At 36.5% G+C, this 20,594-nt stretch overlaps 1 protein-coding gene across 2 annotated transcripts in view; it reads right to left on the minus strand.

Annotated features, from left to right (window-relative positions):
- COL4A5 (collagen type IV alpha 5 chain) overlaps positions 1-20,594 on the minus strand; it is a gene marked incomplete at its 3' end in the record, with an annotated part of 361,897 nt that overhangs the window by 162,476 nt on the left and 178,827 nt on the right. For both annotated transcript variants that reach the window (XM_081043685.1, XM_081043684.1), the window contains exons 20-21: positions 9,724-9,897; positions 9,305-9,388 (exon numbers count right to left, since the gene is read on the minus strand). In XM_081043685.1, coding sequence (XP_080899811.1) covers positions 9,305-9,388; positions 9,724-9,897 — 258 coding nt within the window. The remainder of the gene's footprint in view (positions 1-9,304; positions 9,389-9,723; positions 9,898-20,594) is intronic.

Consider the following 20,594-nt stretch of genomic DNA (forward strand, 5'->3'; position numbering starts at 1 on the left):
TACTCACAACCAATCAGCTGGAGGGCCAACCCTCCCACTGATATGCAAACAACCAAAGCTCAATTACAACAGGAGGGCACACAAAACCCACACTAGGCACACAGCTGGAGCCTCAGCTCAAGTGACCACAGAGACGGTGCCACTGGGTTTCATAGGACACCTATTATATAAGGCCATTCTACTGAGACCAGGAGACATATCAGACATACCTAATATATAGAAACAAACAGGGAGGCAGTAAAAATGGAGAGACAAAGAAACACATCCCAAATAAAAGAACAGAACAAAGCTCTAGAAAAAGAACTAAACAAAAATGGATACAAGCAATCTACCAGATGCAGAGTTCAAAACACTGGTTATAAGGATGCTCAGTGATCTCAGAGAGAACTTCAGCAAAGACATAGGAAACACAAAAATGGTAATAAAAGTATAAAAAAGAACCAGTCAGAATAAATTATGCAATAAATGAAATGAATAATACATTAGTGGGAATCAACAGATTAGATGAAGCAAAGGATTCAATCAGAGATTTGAAAAAGAGAGAAGAAAACACCCAATCAGAATGGCACAAAGAAAAAAGAATTTAAAAAATGAGGATAGTTTAAGGGGCCTCTGGGACAACACCAAGTGTAACAACGTTCACTTCATAGGGGTAACAGAATGAGAAGAGAAAGGGTAAGGATTTGTAAACCTATTTGAAGAAATGACAGAAAACTCCCTAACCTGGAGAAGGAAACAGATATACAAGTCCAGGAAGTGCAGAGTCCCAAACAAGATGAACCCAAAGATGCCCATATCAAGACACATCATAATTACAACACCAAACGTTAAAGACAAAAAGAGAATCTGAGAAGCAGCAAGAGAAAAGCAGCTAGTTAACTACAAGGGAACTCTCATAAAATTGTCAGCTGATTTCTCAACAGAAACTTTACAGGCCAGAAGGCATGGGGAGGAAATATTCAACGTGATGAAAAGCAAGGACCTACAACAAAGATTACTCTACCTAGCAAAGCTATGGTTTAGAATTGAAAGGAGTTCATCACCAGCAAACCAGCATTACAATTTTTACAGGAACTTCTTTAAGACCAAAAAAAAAAGAAAAAAAAAAACACAAATGTTAAAAAAAATGGCAATAACTATGTATCTATCAACAATTACATTAAATGTAAACGGATTAAATATTTAAAAATAGCATGCGGGGAGGTCATCAAAATGACGGCGTGAGGTGACCCTCTGTAAATCTCCCCTGGAATTTACAACTAATCGGACAACAATAACTCCACAAAGGACTCCCTGCAGAGCACACAGGAAAGACTAAGAAGCCCTATACTGAATTCACTTCCAGGTGGGCGAATTGCGAAGCGGGGAAGGAGGGAAGGGAGAAGTGCGGAGACGGAGCCGCGCCGGTGCAGGATGCAGACCTAGCTCAGTGCTCCGAGCTCGCTGCATCCCGGAACTACCGCAGCTGCGGGAGAGGGAAGGACTCGGACTGCTAGGGCTCCGCTTATGGCCCACAGGGCTGAGGGGGCAGCATATGACACAGCTGAACCTAACGCTCCCGGCAGACACCTCGGAGCAAAGACTGAGGGAAGAAGGCTGAAAACTGTGGTTTAAGCCCTCACTGCCAGGCGGAGAATGTAAGCCTTAGGCACGGAGACTAGCCACCCCTCCCTACCCTCCCCGAGCTCGCCCCGCCCCCACCTGCCCGGTGCTAGAAGCGATAAAGTAGCAGTGTCAGATCAAAAGGACAAGATATTTGCTGTTCTGAGAACTGTGGACCGCAGACACAGAATCACAGCCCAACTAGTTCCGGCAAAGGGGAACGAGCTATGGAAGCAGGAGCAGCTGTGGTGCTGGTCGCCGCCATTGCTCTGGGCCACCTCCCACAACTCACCCCGCCCCTGGCCCCACCTATCTGGGGGAATCCCTGCAGGAGTAACCAGAACTGTTCAAACATACAGGCTCTCAATCGGGTGCAAAAAGAGCTTTGGAACTTCAAAAGCTCTCCGAACACCCACAGGGAAGTGGCGCCCTATGACCCAGGTGAACTGTTAACAGAGGAGAGGCCAGTCTCCCAGGGAATCCCCCCATTGTGTCAGAAGCTGGAAAAGTGCAGAGAAAATATAGCACTACTGTGTCAGAGAGAAAAAAACGGCTGCAGTCAGAGCGAAAATAAAACATTCTACCAACAAGTATTGGAAAACAAAAGAAAGACCTCTTCCTATCACCCTGTTGCAGAAGCCACTCCTGTAGATGTCTAGAAAGAGGAATAATGAATCAGTAATTGCTACGAATAACCAAGGCAACAAGACAGCTCAGAAAGAAAGTGAAAAGTCTCCAGAAAAATAACTTAAAGACATGGAAATATGTGACTTAAATGATAGAGAATTCAAGATTGCAGTTCTGAAAAACATCAGAGATGCAAGGAAACATAGAAAGGCAATTTAATGAACTCAGAAACGCAATCAAAGAACACCATGAGCATTTACAAAAGAGATTGAAATTTTAAAAAAGAACCAAATGGAATTTCTGTAGATTAAGAACTCAACAGAAGAAATTAAGAATGAAACCAGCTTAGGTAGTAGAGTTGACGAGATGGAGGAAAGAATCAGTGACATCGAAGATAGAAACATGCAAATTACACAGATGGAAGAAGAAAGAGATTTGAGACTTAAAGGAAATGAAAGAAATCTACAAGAACTTTCTGACTCCATCAGAACGAGCAATATAAGAATAATGGGCATACCAGAAGGCGAAGAGAGAGAGAAGGGAACAGAGAATATAGTCAAAGAAATTGCTAATGAGAACTTCACAAATTTGTGGACAGAACTGGATCCTAGAATCCAAGAAGCAAATAGAATACCTAATTACCTCAATCCCAACAGGCCTTCTCCAAGGCACATTGTATTGAAGCTGTATAAAATTAAAACCAAAGAAAGACACCTCAAGGCAGCCAGGGAAAAGAAGATGGTAACCTACAAAGGAAAGCCCATTAGACTATCATCAGATTTTTCAGCAGAAACTCTACAAGCCAGGAGGGAGTGCAATCAAATATTCAAACTAATGAAGGAGAGAAATCATGAGCCAAGAATAATATATCCAGCATTGGTATCCTTTAGATATGAAGAGGAATAAAGACATTTCCAGACATAGAGAAGCTGAGGGAATTTTCTAATACATGACCTGCACTACAAGAAATACTAAAGGAGGCTATTCGACCACCATTGACAGAGACAATTTGTGGCAACCGAAACATAAAAAGGGGGAGCATAAAGGCCTGAAACGGAATATGAGAAGGGAGAAAGTAAGTCTGCTGAAAAAAATGGAATACTCTAAATATCAAACTTTCTTTTACATAAACTTAAGGGTAACCACTCAAGAAAAATCCAGAACTGAAATATATACTGTAATAAAAGAAGAAATAGAGGGAAACAGCATAGAATACCAACACACAGAAATAATAGACAACAACAAAAAGGCAAAGAAACAATGGTATCACAGCCTTACCAGAAAACTAAAGATAGATGACAGGAAATCCTCACATATCAATAATCACCCTAAAAGTAAATGGATTGAACTCACCAATAAAAAGGCACAGAGTAGCAGATTGGATCAAAAAATTAAACCCAACCATATGCTGTCTCCAAGAGACACATCTCACCTACTAGGACAAACATAGACTCAAAGTGAAAGGGTGGAAATTGGCACTCCAAGCAAATGGTACCCAGAGAAAATCAAGTGTAGCCATAATGATATCCGATGAAACAGACTTCAGGGTGAAAAAAATAACAAGATACAAAGATGGACATTTCATAATGGTAAAGGGGTCTATACAACAAAAAGACACAACAGTCATCAATATTTATGCCCCCAATCAGGAAGCACCAAAATATACCAAGCAACTACTAACAGAACTGAAGGGAGAAGGGGACTTAAATACATCATTGACAGCTATGGATAGATCATCCAAACAGAAGATAAATAACGAAATAGCAGCCCTAAATGACACATTAGATGAAATGGACATCATTGACATATATAGAGCACTTCATCCTAAAATATCAGACTATACATTTTTTCGAGTGTACATAGAACATTCTCAAGGATAGACCATATATTGGGGCATAAAAGCAGCCTCAGCAAATTACAGAAGATGGAAATCATACCAAGCATATTCTCTGATCACAAGGCTTTGAAATTGGATACCAACTGCGAAAAGAAAGCAGGAAAAAACACAAATACATGGAGATTAAACCACATACTTTTAAAGAACGATTGGGTCAAAGAAGAAATTAGAGGAGAGATCAAAAGATATATAAAAACAAATGAGAATGAAAATACATCCTACCAAAATATTTGGGATGCGGCGAAAGCAGTTTTAAGAGGGAAATTTATATCATTACACGCCTATCTCAAGAAACAAGAAAAATCCCAAATAAATAACCTCATGTTACACCTTAAAGAACTAGAAAAAGAAGAACAAGTGAAACCCAAGGTCAGCAGAAGAAAGGAAATAACAAAAATCAGAGCAGAACTAAATGAAATAGAGAACAAAAAGACAATAGAAAAAATTAATGTGACAAAGAGCTGGTTCTTTGAAAAAATTAATGAAATCGACAAACCCTTGGCTACACTCACTAAGATAAAAAGAGAGAAGACACTAATTAACAAAATCAGAAATGAGAAAGGGGGAGTTATCACGGACACCACAGAAATACAAAGGATTATCCAAGAATACTATGAAGGACTATATGCCACCAAATTCAATAACCTAGTTCTTAGAAACATATAGCCTTCCAAGGCTGAACCATGAAGAACTGGAAAATCTAAACAGATCAATCCCCAGTAACGAAATTGAATCAGTCATCCAAAACCTTCCCAAAAGCAAAAGTCCGGGACCAGATGCCTTCACTAGTGAATTCTACCAAACCTGCAAACAGGATCTAATACCAATCCTGCTCAAACTCTTCCAAAAAATTGAAGAAGACTCAGTACTCCCTAAGTCGTTTTATGAGGCCAACATTACCCTGATACCAAAACCTGGTAAGGACAACACAAAAAAGAAAACTAGAGACCTATATCTCTGATGAATACTGATGTAAAAATCCTAAACAAAATTTTAGCAGATCGAATACAACAATGCATTAAAAAGATTATTCATCATGACCAAGTGGGGTTCATCCCTGGGGCACAAGGATGGTTCAACATCCGCAAATCCATCAATGTGATACATCACATAAACAAAATAAAGGACAAAAATCATATGATTATATCAATTGATGCAGAAAAAGCATTTGACAAGATACAACATCCATTTATGATTAAAACACTTAATAAAATAGGTATAGAAGGAAAATACCTTAACATAATAAAGGCCATGTATGAAAAGCCCTCAGCTAATCTCATAATTAATGGTGAAAAACTGAAGCCCTTTGCTCTACATTCAGGAACACGACAGGGCTGTCCCCTATCACCTCTGCTTTTCAACATAGTGTTGGAAGTCCTTGCCAGAGCAATCAGCAAGAGAAAGAAATAAAAGACATCCAAATTGGGAATGAAGAAGTCAAAATATCACTCTTTGCAGATGACATGATGCTATTTATAGAAAACCTTAAAGACTCCACCAAAAAGCTCTTAGAAACAATCAATGAATACAGTAAAGTTGCTGTCTAAAAAATCAACGTACAAAAGTACATTGCATTCCTATATACTAACAATGAAATCTCAGAAAAAGAAATACAAAAAACAATTCCCTTTGCAATTGCAGCAAAAAGAATAAAATACCTAGGAATAAACTTAACCAAGGATGTGACGGATTTATATGCTGAACACTAGAAAACATTTTTGAAAGAAATTGAAGATGACACAAAGAAATGTAAAGACATTCCATGCTGATGGATTGGAAGAATCAACATAGTTAAAATGGCCATATTACCCAAAGCAATATACAGGTTTAATGCAATCACCATCGAAATCCCAATGGCATTTTTTAAAGAAATAGAACAAAAAAATCATCAGATTTGTTTGGAACCACAAAAGACCCCGAATAGCCAAAGCAATCCTAACAAAAAAGAACAGTGCTGGACACATCACACTGCCTGACTTTAGCTTGTGCTACAAGGCTACAGTAATCAAACCAGCATGGTACTGGCAGAAAAACAGACTCATAGACCAATGGAATAGAATTGAGAATCCAGAAATAATACCCCATAAATATGGACAATTTTTGACAAAGAAGCTAAAAACATACAATGGAGGAAAGACAGCCTCTTCAATAAATGGTGCTGGGAGAATTGGATAGCCACGTGCAAAAGAATGAAACTGGACTGTTATGTATCACCATGTACCAAAATTCATTCAAAATGGATCAAAGACTTAAGCATAAGAACTGACATGATAAACTGCATAGAAGAAAACATAGGTACTAAACTTATGGACCTTGGGTTCAAAGAGCATTTTATGAATTTGACTCCAAAGGCAATGGAAATAAAAGCTAAAATAAACAAATGGGACTATATGAAACTTGAAAGTTTCTGCACAGCAAAAGATACCATCGACAAAATAAAGAGGCAACCAACTGAATGGGAGAAGATTTTTGCAAACAGTTCCTCCGACAAGGGTGTAATATCCAAAATATACAAGGAACTCATGAAACTCAACAACAACAAAAAAACAAACCAATCGAAAAATGGGCAGAGGACATTAAGAGACATTTCTCCAAAGAGGACATACAAATAGCAAATAGACATATGAAAAAATGCTCAACATCACTAATCATCAGAGAAATGCAAATAAAAACCACAATGAGATATCACCTCACCCCAGTCAGAATAGCTATCATGAACAAGACAAATAGCAACAAGTGTTGGAGAGGCTGTGGAGAAAAAGAAACCCTGATACACTGTTGGTGGGAATGCAGACTAGTGCAGCCGCTATGGAAGGCAGTGTGGAGGTTCCTCCAAATATTACAAATAGAATTACCATATTACCCAGCAATCCCTCTCCTGGGTATCTACCCAAAGAATTTGAAATCATTTATACATAAAGACACGTGTGCTCCAATGTTCACTGCAGCTTTGTTTACTGTGGCCAAGACATGGATACAACCAAAATGTCATTTGATAGATAAATGGATAAAGAAGTTGTGGTATATATACACAATGGAATACTATTCAGCGTTAAGGAAAGATGATATAGGAACATTTGTCACAACATGGATGGATCTTGAGAGTATAATGCTAAGCGAAATAAGTCAGATAGAAAAAGCAGAGAACCCTATGATTTCACTGATATGTGGTATATAAACCAAAATCAAGACAAACAAATGAGAAACAAAAGCTCATAGACACAGACAATAGTTTAGTGGTTACCAGAGGGTAAGGGTGGTGGGGGGAGGGAGATGAGGGTAAGGGGGATCAAATATATGGTGATGGAAGGAGAACTGACTCTGGGTGGTGAACACAAAATGGGATTTATAGATGATGTAATACAGAATTGTACATCTGAAATGATGTAATTTCTTTAACAATTGTCACCCAATAAATAAATTTAAAAAATAGCATGGTTCAATGGATAAGAAAATGAAACCCTTACATATGCTGCTAACAAGAGACTCACTTCAGATTGAAAGACACATGTGGACTGAAAGTAAAGAGATAGATAAACCTTTCATGAATATAAAAATGAAAAACCAAAACAGCTGGTTAGCAATACTTATACCAGAGAAAACAGACTTTAAAACAAAGTGTATAATAAGAGATAAAAAAGGATCCAGTAATCCCATATCTGGATATTTATCCCAAAATACTGCTTTGAAGGGACTTGTGTGTCCATATGTTCATTGCAGCATTGTTTACAATGGCGAGAATTGGAGGCAGCCTGGGTGTCTGTGGATGGATGAATGGGTTAAAGAGGAGGTGGTAAATACATACAGTGGAATACTGCTCAGCCAGGGAAGGAAATGGTTCTTGCTAACTGAGGTGGCACGGATGGACCTGGAGGGTAGTTTGCTGAGTGGAGTATGTGAGACAGAGAAAGACTGATGCAATGTAATTTCGCTTATCTGTGCAATCTAAGAACAAAACAAACAAAACAAAAACAAACTCATAAATACAAAGAACACATTGATGGTTGCCAGATGGCAGAGGCATTAGGGAGTGGGTAAAAAAAGGGAAGGGATTAAGAAGTACAGATTGGTTATTACTAAACAGTCATGGGGATGTAGGCTCTAGCATAAGGAATATGGTCGATAATACTATAATAATTATATATGGTGTCAGACGGGCACTTGATTTCTTGGGATGATAGATGGGAGGGGGATTTGGGGCAGGGTGAAAAAGATAAAGGCATCAAGAAGTACAAATTGGTAGTTACAAAACAGTCATGGGGATGTAAAGTAAAGCATAGAAAATATAGTTAATAATATGGTAATAACTATAGATAGTGCCAGGTGCATACTAGACTAGTCACTTCTTACATTATATAAATGTCTAACCACTATGCTGTACACCTGAAATTAATATAAGATAATATTGAATGTCAACTGTTAGTGAAAAATTTTAAAAGGGGGAAAGGTGAAGGGGCATAAGAGGTTCAAATTTCCAGGTATAAAACATAAATAAGTCATCGGAATGTAATATACAACATGGGGAATATAGTCAAAAATATTGTGATAGCACAGTACTGTGTTAGAAAGATGGTTGCTGGACTTATCATGGTGAACACTTCTTTTGGTATATAAATGTTGAATAACTATGGTGTACACCTGAAAATAATATTTTGTATTATGACGATATTGTAATAAAAATCTTAAAAATAAAATAAAATGAGAATGGAAGAGGAGGTATAAGAAGCATGAAGAGAGAAGAGTAGGTAAGGATCAGAAGAGATGGTAATTTGGAATAACCAGGGCTATCTTTTTGTTCCAGGTTGAGTACAACGAGGGAATGGAGAGTAAAAGAGTCAAGGGTTTATGCAGGGGATTGATTACAATGATTGATCATTGAATTTAAGCTAGGTTAACAGGGAAGAAAAAACACCAAAAGGCTAAGGGATATTCCAAGTTAGTAGGTTTCATTGAGGTTAAAGAAATGTTAGAATAGGTTTTTAGAGATAGTTAGCTAAAAAGACAGGAGACTGGTCAGAAAATGGGACTCATGAAATCAAGATTATGGAAGTGTGCCCTATTGATAATGAAATGGTCTTGGGGTATTACCATGGGAATAAGTGGCTGAGGTAGGGTGGAGGTTATAGGTAATTTTGCTAATGATTTGAAATAATGAAGAAATAAATATGGGGATCAAACCTTTTGCTCCTTGTTCTCCTTGGAGTCCTCTATCACCTGGAGATCCTGGAGGGCCTGGAGGGCCTGCTTCACATATGTCACCACCTGAGATAACATTAAAAAAATGATAGCAAGCTAATTGCTGTGAAATAGCCAGAAAACTAAAAAAACAGAAGTCTGACAGGCTAGAAAAAAAGACCTATTTCAGTTATATCTCTGCAGTAATACAACTAACTATAAGCAAAAGGAAGATATAATGCTGGTGAGAATTGGAATAGCAAATTAAATATCGAAGAACCACCAAATATCAAAAATAGTAGCCACAGTAGAAACTTTGATATCAGAAACACAAAGAATGATGCCAACCTTCAGTTAGAGTCACTTATAAATGACAACAAAATAAAAACAATGGAATTTAACAGGACAAAAGTATAGCTTACTAGGAGGGATGTAAGGGCCTGGAGGGCCAGGAGGCCCTGGAAGGCCAGGAGATCCCGGCTGTCCATCAAGTCCCGGAGATCCGGGAATGGAAAATCCAGGTGGACCATCATCACCTTTTTGGCCCCTTTCTCCAGGAAAGCCAGGGGGGCCAGGAGGACCCATAAATGCAGTCCCTACGATAAAAAAAAAAACACCCAATAATCAAAAGTGATCATATTTAAGAGATATTACTTCGGTTCTCAAGGAGACATTAAGTATTGGTAAGATCTGCCTTTAATGTATAATGCCAATTATATTCTTACTGTTTTCTATGAAAATCAACATCTGGAAAAAGGATAAAAATTTTCAAGTACTGTAAGTACCAGTCTGAGTGTAAGAAAGAATAATTGAAGGTAGCTTTACTATTGTTGAAAATATAATAATAACTCTCTACCCACCCTTTTTTGATACTATGATCTTTTTTTTTAATTTATTAGTTTCAGGTGTACAAGACAAGGTAATACTTAGAAGTTCATCATTTATATCCCTCACACTGTGAACCCCCCTGCCCCCATCCACTATCCCTCCGACCTCGCACCAAGCCATCACATTATATATATAAAATTATAGTTGGCATGCATTATTGTTTAGCTTCTGGTGTACAGTGCCATGATCAGGCATCCACAGTATCCCTGTGGTGGTCTCCCAAATAGGACACGTGTCCATCGGATACCCTACAAAATCTTTACAACATTATTGATTACGTTACCCAAATTAATTTTCAAAAACCCTGAAGCCATCTTGTGGTTACCAACTGTTTCCTAATCCCTTCACCTTCCCCCTTATCCCCACAGGCCCACCCATCTAACAACTGTTTTTCCTCTTTGTCCCTAAAACTGTTTCTCATTAGTTCATTCCATTATTCTTTTCTTTAGATTCCGCATATAAGTGAGATCATATGGTACTTGTCTTTCTCTTTCTGACTTATTTCAATTAACATAACGTTCTCTAGATCCATCCATGTTGTTGCAAATGATAAGATCTCTTTCTTCTTTATGGCTGCGTAATACTCCATTATATAAATGTACCACAGCTTCTTAATCCAGTCATCTACCGATGGGCATTTTGGTTGTTTCCATATCTTAGCTATTCTGTAAAGTGCTGCAATAAATATAGGAGTGCATACAGATTTTTGCATTGGAGTTTTGGATTTCTCCGGGTAGATGCCTAGGAATGGAATTACTGGATCATAGGGTAGCTCCATTTTCAGATTCCTGAGATACCTCCATACTGTTTTCCATAGTGGCTGCACTAATCTGCAATCCCACCAACAGTGCACTAGCGTTCCCCTTTCTCCACATCCGCGCCAGCATTTGTTGTTTGTTGATTTATTGATGATAGCCATTTTGACTGGAGTGAGGTGGTATCTCATTGTGGTTTTTATTTGCATTTCCCTGATGGTTAGTGAGGTTGAGCATTTCTTCACATGTCTTCTTGCCTTCTGTATGTCATTTTTAGAAAAATGTCTAATCAAGTCCTCTGCCCATTTTTTAATTGGGTTGTTTGTTTTCTTGGAGTTGAGTTGAGTAAGTATTTTATAGATTTGTGATATTAATCCCTTATCAGATATATCATTGGCAAATATCTTTCCCATTCAGTAGGATCCCTTTTTGTTTTATTGATGGTTTCCTTTGCTGTGAAAAATCTTTTTAGTTTGATGTAATCCCACATGTTTATTTTTTCTCTGACTTCCCTCGCGCAAGGGAAGGGAAAATCTTACTCCGGGTAATGTCCATGAAGTTTCTTCCTATATTTTCTTCTAGTTATTTTATGGTTTCAGATCTTGCATTTAAGTCTTTATGCCATTTTGAATTTATTTTTGTATATGGTGTAAGGAGGTGGTCCAGCTTCATTTTCTTGCATATGTCTGTCCAGGTTTCCCAACAGCACTTATTGAACAGACTGTCTACCCCATCGTACATTCTTGCTTCCATTGTCGTAGATTAAATGAGCATACAGGCATAAATTTACTTCTGCACTCTCTATTCTGTTCCATTGATCTATGTGTCTATTTTTATGCCAGTACCATGCTGTTTTGATTACTGTAGCCTTCTAGTATAGTTTGAAGTCAGGTATCGTTATACCTCCCACTTTGTTCTTATTTCTCAAGATTGCTGAGGCTATCCTGGGTCTTTTATGGTCCCATATAAATTTTAGGATTGTATGTTCTATTTCTGTGAAAAACGTCGTTGGTAGTTTGATAGGAATTGCGTTGAATATGTATATTGCCTTAGACAGTATGGACATTTTAACTATATTAATTCTTCCTATCCATGAACATGGAATGTGTTTCCATCTATTTATGTCTTCTTTCATTTCTTTATTCAGTGTTCTAAAATTTTCTGAGTACAGATTTTTACATCTTTGCTTAGATTTATTCCCAGATATTTTATAGTCTTTGGAGTAATTGTAAATGGAATTGTTTTTTTAATTTCTCCTTCTGATACTTTATCATTGGTATATACGAATGCAACTGATTTCTGAATATTAATTTTATATCCTGCTACTTTACTAAATTCACCTATCAGTTCTAATAGTTTCTTGGTGGAGTCTTTAGGGTTCTCTATATATAGTATCATATCATCTGCATATAATGATAATTTTAATTCCTCCTTACCAATTTGGATGCCTTTTATTTCCTTCTCTTGTCTGATTGCTGTGGCTAGAACTTCCAGCACTATGTTGAATAGAAGTGGAGAAAGTGAGCAGCCTTGTCTTGTTCCTGATCTTAGGGGGAATGGTTTTAGCTTTTCCCCGTTGAGTACGATGTTAGCTGTGGGTTTGTCATATATGGCCTTTATTATGTTAAGATATGATCCCTCTATTCCCACTTTCTTAAGGGTTTTTATCATAAAAGGTTGCTGTATTTTATCAAATGCTTTTTCTGCATCTCTTGATATGATCATGTGATTTTTATTTTTCATTTTGTGAAAGTGATGTATCACATTAATTGATTTGCGGATGTTGAACCACCCTTGCATACCAGGGATAAATCCCACTTGATCATGGTGTATGATCTTTTTGATGTATTGCTGAATTCTGTTCGCTAATATTTCGTTGAGAATTTTTGCATCTATGTTCATTAGGGATATCAGCCTGTAGTTTTCTTTTTTTGCGGTGTCTTTGTCTGCTTTTGGGATCAGGGTGATAGTGGGTTCGTAAAAAGTGTTTGGGAGTCTTCCTTCCTCTAGATTTTTTGGAAGAGCTTGAGGAGAATAGGTGATAATTCTTTTTTGAACGTTTTGAAAAATTCACCTGTAAAGCCATCTGGTCCAGGGCTTTTGTTTGTTGGGAGATTATTGATTACTGATTCAATTTCCCTGGTGGTAATCAGACTGTTCAGGCTTTCTGTTTCTTCTTGAGTTAGCCTTGGAAGGTTGTGCGCCTCTGGAAAATTGTCCATTTCTTCCAGATTGTTAAAATTGTTAGCATATTGTTGCTCATAGTAATTTCTTAAATTTTTTTGTATTTCTGTGGTGTCTGTTGTCACGTTCCTCTTTCATTTCTGACTTTATTAATTTGTGTCCTCTTTCTCCTTTTTTTAATGAGTCTGGCTAAAGGTTTGTCAATTTTGTTTATCTTCTCTAAGAACCAACTCTTGGATTCATTGATCTTTTGTATTGTTTTTCTGGTTTCTATTTCATTTATTTCTGCTCTGAATCTTATTATCTCCTTCCTTGTGCTCCCTTTGGGCTTATTTTGCTGTTCTTTTTCCAGATCCCTTAAGTGTGAAGATAAACTGTCAATTAGTGATGTTTCTTGTTTCTTTAGGTAGGCTTGCAGTGCTATGACTTTCCCTCTTAGGACTGCTTTCGCATCATCCCATAGATTTTGAGTCGTCGTGTTCTCATTCTCATTTGTCTCGAGATATCTTTTGATTTCTTCTTTGATCTCCTGCTTGAGCCATTCATTATTTAGTAACATGTTATTCAGCATCCATTAATTGGTGTGTCTTCCTGTTTTTTTTTTTTTTCCTGCAGTTCATTTCTAATTTCATAGCACTGTGGTCAGAGAAGACAATTGGTATGATTTCAATTTTCTTAAATTTATCAAGGCTTGTTTCGTGGCCGAACATATGATATATCTTGGAAAATGTCCCATGTGCACTTGAGAAGAACGTGTATTCTGCAGCATTGAGGTGAAATGCTCTGAAAATATCGATTAAATCCAACTGCTCCAAAGTATCATTTAAGATTGTTGTTTCCATATTGATTTTCTGTCTGGAGGACCTGTCCCTTGTTGTCAGAGGTGTGTTGAAATCCCCTACTATGATAGTGTTGCTGTTGATATCTGTCTTTATGTCCATCAGTACCTGTTTAGGTGCATAGATGTTTACTAGGGTTATGTCCTCTTGTCGGATTGATCCCTGTATTGTTATATAGTGCCCATCTTTGCCTTTTAATATGTTCTTCATTTAAAACTCTATTTTGTCAGATATAAGTATTGCAACACCAGATTTTTTCTCACTTCCATTTGCATGAAATATCTAACTCCAACCTTTCACTTTCAGCCTGTGTGTGTCTTTTGATCTGAGATGAGTCTCTTGTGTACAGCATATACAACGGTCTTGCTTCCTTATCCACTCAGCCACCCTATGTCTCTTGACTGGAGCATTTAATCCGTTTACATTTAAAGTGATTATTGATAGGTACATAGTTATTGCCATTTTTAAATTTGTAGTAAATTGTTTTCATCTTTCTTCTATTTACAGAAGTCCTTTTAGTATTTCTTGCAATGCTGGCTTGGTTGTAATAAATTCCTTCAGTTTCTTCTTTTCTGGGAAGCTCTTTATCTCTCCATCAACTTTAAATGATAGCCTTGCTGGATAAAGCAACATAGGTTGTAGGCCTTTGTGTTCCATCACTGTGAGTATCTCCTGCCATTCCCTCCTGGCCTTCAATGTTTCTGTAGAAAAGTCATTTGATAGCCTTATGGGAGTTCCCTTGTATGTAACCCTCTGTCTTTCTCTTGCTGCTTTTAAGATTCTCTCTTTGTCTTTAAGCTTTGCCATTTTAACTATAATGTGTCTTGGTGTGGGCCTGTTTGGGTTTATCCTGGTTGGAACTCTCTGTACTTCCTGGGCTTGTATGTTGGTTTCCTTCATCAGGTTAGGGAAGTTTTCGGACATTATTACCTCAAATATGTTCTCAATCCCTTGCTTCCTCTCTTCGCCTTCTGGTATTCCTATGATGCGCATGTTGTTGCGCTTGATGTTATCCCAGAGGTCTTTTAACCCATCTTCATTGTTTTTTATTCTTTTTTCTTTCTGTTGTTCAGTTTGGGTGATCTCTGCTAACTTGTCTTCTAAGTCGCTGATTCGATCCTCTGCTTCATCTAACCTGCTGGTCATTCCTTCAAGTGAGTTCTTAATTTCGGTAATTGTGTTCTTTAGTTCTAGCTGGTTGTTCGTTAAGATTTCTACATCCTTATTTAGTTCTAACTGGTTGTTCCTTATGATTTCTATATCCTTCTTTATGTCTTCTCTAAGCTCCTTAAACATTCTTATCACCAGTGTTCTGAACTCTGTCTCTGAAAGTTTGGTTACCTCTGCTTCATTTGGTTCCAGTTGTGGAGGTTTCTTCTATTCTTTTATTTGGGACATGTTTCTTTGTCTCCCCATTCTGACTGACTCTCTGTGTTTGCTTTGATGTATTGGGAATATCCTCTAGAGCTCTTAGTTCTTGCTGGGTTATCTCATGTAATATGTGCCCTTTATATTTGACATGGACTACTTCGTTCTTCTCCTCTGCATGTGCTCCAAAGGTGGCTCGTGTGTTTAGTATATTGTCCTGTTCAAGAAGAACTTTAATTGCTTTTTGCTTGTGAGTAGGTGGGTTTAACTTCTAGGCTGTCTAGTTGTGCGACTTGGCTCTGCCCACCGCACGGTGTTCTGCTGGGTGAGGGTTGGCCACTTAAATGAGGTTTGGGCTCTATGGGCTCTTGTACCTTCAGAGAATTCCCTCTGGGTGTGTGACTTGTAGGTCAAACCCGGTAGTACTCTGGTTTGGTGTAGAGTTGGCTTCTGGATATGTTGAATCTTGTGCCTCTTAAGCTGGGCCCTGTTAGGGCAGTTTTAGCACAAATTAAATTACCAAGTACAACAACAACAACAAAGAAAACAAATGAAGTACATTCACATGTAAAATACAACCGACAATCCCCACTCAACATAGGCAAAGATATCAAAGAAATAAAGACAGAACAAAGCAAATCAAAACAAGCAAAAAAAAACAGAACAAACAAACACAAAAAAAAGCAAAGCAAAAGAGGAAGCAGCACCAGTCTTGGCTTAAGCCCACCAAGTAATCTCCAGGTTGTCCTCCGCTGTGCCAAAGAGTTCCCTGCCTATTGCGCAGGCAGCGTTGGTCACCTGGTGCCCAGAGTGAATTTGGGAGTGTAGATTTAAATGCGAGGGGCTGAGGGGTCTGGATGACAGTTTTCAGAGAGTCCATGCAGTTTCTGTCCTTTCCTGCACAAATGCACGCTGAGAGTAGCTCCACCAGCCCTGTGCCCAGTACTCCTGAGTCTTAGGGCCCTCCTTCTGTGGGTGTGTGAGAGGGGGCGGGCGGGAGATTTCTAAGCTGCTGAAAGCGGGGAGCTTTGTCTGCCGCTTACTGCTGAACTCAGGGAGTGGTTCCGCAGTTGGCCTTGCCCCGCCCGAGGCCAGGCAGAAAGGTTTAAAATATCTTTTAATCTCAGGAATACTAGAAAGCCTTTAGCAAGAGAAAAACAGGTATTTCAAAGTTTCCATGTCTCTGTTTCTGGACAGTCTTCTGTCCCACTATTTATTCCTACATCATTAACACACTTTTTCATTACTACAGCTCTATAATCTTTTCAAAACTGGTAAGGAAAATATACCCACCTTTGGTCTTTTAAAAAAATCATCTTCACTACACTTACAAATTTACTGTTCCAAATGAATTTTAGAATCAGCTTGTTAGTTTCATTAAAAAAAATCACTGGAATTTTTAATTAGATTAATTTGAATTTAAAGATTAAATTTTGGTAGAATTGTCTGTTTATAATATTGACTTCTTATATCAAGTAATAATTAAGTGTGTCTCTCCATTTATTTATTCATTTTATACTTAATAATATTTTGTAAAATTCTGCAAAGAGGTCTTATACATCTTGTGTTGGGTTTATTCATGGGTTAATGGGATTACTATTGTGAATTATATTGCTAATACTATTGTTAACTAGATTTTTTCTCTCATATGTTTAATTCTTTATTGCTGGTGTAGAAGGCAAAATATTTAAGTATGCAACTCATATCTGGCCACCTTGCAAACATTCTAAGTTCTAGTAATTTGCCACTTGATTATTTTAGGCTTTCTGAGTAGGTAACTGTACGGGTTGTGGATAACCAAAAATTTGTAGTGTTTTTTTTTTCCCCCCATCCTTACACCTCTTTTTTCTTCCAGATTTAGTGCACAGACTGTGATCACCAATATAAGGACAAACAGTATTGGTGACTGTGAGTATCTTTATTGTATTTTTGACTTGAATGAGAATGCTCCTGGTGTTTCATCACAAAGTACGACATTTCCTCTACAGTCCTGTACTTCGTGTATCAAATAGTTTCATCAAGTGAAGGTAGTTGCCTTTTAATCTTACAGATGTTTTTCCTGTTAAAATGAATGGATATTGAATTTTATTGACTGTCGTCTCTTCCTATTGGCCTTTCTCTTTTAATGTGTCAATGTAGTTCATTACAGTAATGTTGAACTATCCATACAATGTTAGGGTAAAAACTACTTGGTCATAATATATTACTTAAAATACTTCTGGATTGATTTGATAATATTTTATTCAGTATTGTTGCCTCTATGTTTACAAGCGAGATGGAATTATAGTTATTTCTAGTGTTATCTCCTTGGTGGGTTGGTATCAATGCTATTAAACTGAATTTCCTGTGTTTTTTTTAAATGTTGCGAAATAGCATGTAAAATGTGAGGATTATATGCTTAACAACTTGGTAGGATTCACCCACAAAATTCTATAAAACCACCCATAAAACCAATGTTTTCATAGAGATCTTTATCATTTCAAAATCTTCTATGATAATTTATCTACTTCGGTTTCCTCCTTTCTCAGGACAGTTTTAGTAAGTTATATTTTTCTGCTTTATGAGAAATGTATATTTCATCTAGAATTTCAAATATAGTTTTATAGTTGTCTTGTAATTTAAAATTTAAATTACATTTCTGGCAATAAGCTTTCTTCTTTACTGATTTTATTTGTGCCTTCTCTTGCCTTTATCTTTTTTTGTGTGTGTGTTATTGCCAATTTTAATTTGATCCATTAATTACATTAATGCTTCTTGCCTTTATCTTGGACATACTTTATTTTCATTTTTACTTTTATCAAGTTTTTCATTTTATTTTGTTTGCACTTGATGTCTTTCCTTTTTTTCCCAACCTAGCTCATTTATTTTTAGTATCTCTAATTTTGTGATAAATTAAGGGTACCTCTTTGGCTATATTTAATAAAGTTTGATACGAAGTTGTTTAGCATTCAGTATGTTGCCATTTTCATTTCTACTTCCTGTTTATCTCTAGAGTTATTTATAAATGTGCATTTTAATATACAAATGTAAAGATATTTGGTGCTTTTTGTTGTTAATTTCTAACTTTATTTCAGTGTGGTCACAGATTATGACTTGCATGTAATTAAATTTTTTTTTGATCTAATAGTCGATTTCTATAAATGTTTCATGTATGAAAAGAATGTATACTCTCTGCTGCAAATAGGTTGTTGCTCTCCCCCCATTCTATAGTTTTATCATGTTGTTCAAATCATTTAAATCCTTATTTATTTTTCACCTACTTGACATGTTAGGGATCTGATAATTTATCTTTTGTAGTTTATCCGTTTTTACTTTATATATTCAAAGTCATATTGTCAGATGCATAAAGTTTCAAGATTTATATATTATTGTGGTACAATTTGTGTATTCATTTGAAATGCCTGTCTCTTTAATGCATTTTTTGCACTGAATTCTATTTCATACTATACTTCACACTAATTTCTAAAACAGCTTTCTTTTTGATAGCAGTTGCCTAACATCTTTCCATTGCTTTATTTTCAAATTTGCTACGTCTGTTTACTTCACATATGTCTATTATTATGTACAGTATATAAATGTTTTTATTCCAATTTTATTTCAGTTTTTCTCTTTTAATCAGTCTTTTCACATGTATTGGAGTTATTGATCTATTTTTAACTTCTCGTCATCACATATTTTATTTTCTATTTACCCAGGTTTATTAATATCTATTTTACCCCAATCTTAACTTGTATTATGTAGATCAAAATTTGAGGTCATTTTTTCCCCCTTAACTGGTGTGTAAATCATGCATTTTATGTCTATTCTTCTCTAGTGGATACTACTAAAATTTTAAGCTATGCATGTAGACATGAATTTTCTAAAAACTTACAGAGTTAATAATATTCATATTCTTCCCCTCTAACAAGACCAAAAAAACCTTATCATTGACTTCCCCCATTGTCTACACCACCACATCCAATGATAATAATGTGTACAATTATATTTCCATCTTGTTACTTAAAATACCTCTGCTATTTTTTATGATTAATATTTATTTTAGACTTAATAGACTTTACTAATATCTTTCCTAACCATTGGTTCATGTGTCACATCCACACCCACCCCAATTTCATCCTGAATTCATCTCCTTCTTTCTTGATTAAAACCTCCAGTAACTATTTCACAGAATTTCTGGAGGTGGTAAACTTTCTAAGTATCCTACATTTACACTAGGGTGATAGTTTGATGTAATATGGAATCTCCAAATTCATAGTTATTTTCCTTATCACTTTGAAAATGTGCTACATTATCTTCCTCTAACTCTCATGGCTTTGTACGTGATCTCATTGCTCTCAGACAAGTTTTAAGTTCTTGCTTAATAATCCACATGCCTTTTCACAGGGACTTGTGTCTTTTTAAAATATATACAAGTCTCAGTCAATAATTTTTCAAATATTGCCTCTTGTCCCATTCTCCTCTCTTTGAACTCCTTCATGGTGTGTTTTGGAACTTCAAGATTTATCCTTTATGTCTTTTAACTTTTCTTTCATACTATCTAACTCTTTAACTTTTTTGCTGCATCCTGAGAGAATTCCTTATCTCAATTTTCCAGGTACAGTATGTGTTTAGTCCATTATCCTGTAATTAGAAATCTGAAGTGCAAACTTAGTTAGAACAAAAATGGAACCTCATTTATTATCTTTCTTTTTCAGAGGATCACTGAGTATCACTTATCTCATCATGTTAATTTTTCATTAGCCAAATATTTTTAAAGGGAAAGGAACCATAACTTATTAAACATGTATGTGTGCCAGGTATTGTCATCAGATGCTTTTTCAAATTTTACATAAATCCATACTATCACCTCATTTCAGAGAACATCCAAATAAACATGCTAGACCAGGGCAGTGCCAAATTAATGGCCAAAATTAGAAGCGCTCTACTATACTGTGTATCTTCAACAAGGGAATGATATAAAACTCAGTATTGAACCCCAAGAATTTATTTCACAGCAAAACCACCATGGAGATTTCTAGGTAGATGTTTCTAGAATTCTGAGTGGATAGTGCTGTTTATTATTTTTATACAGGAAATCTTACAAAACTAAGCATTATTAGAACAGCACTCCCTTCCATAACAGTATGAAAAGTACAATGATTAATTTTTGAATCAAAGAAATGTTTGCTGTTATTAATAATAAAAAGTAGAAACAGGATTTTTAAAGTAAAAGGGCATTATTCAAATGATTTGGCTTTTTTTTAAGTACAGTGAGGAATT

This window comes from Rhinolophus hipposideros (genome assembly GCF_964194185.1).
Source record: "Rhinolophus hipposideros genome assembly, chromosome: X".
NCBI lineage: Eukaryota > Metazoa > Chordata > Mammalia > Chiroptera > Rhinolophidae > Rhinolophus > Rhinolophus hipposideros.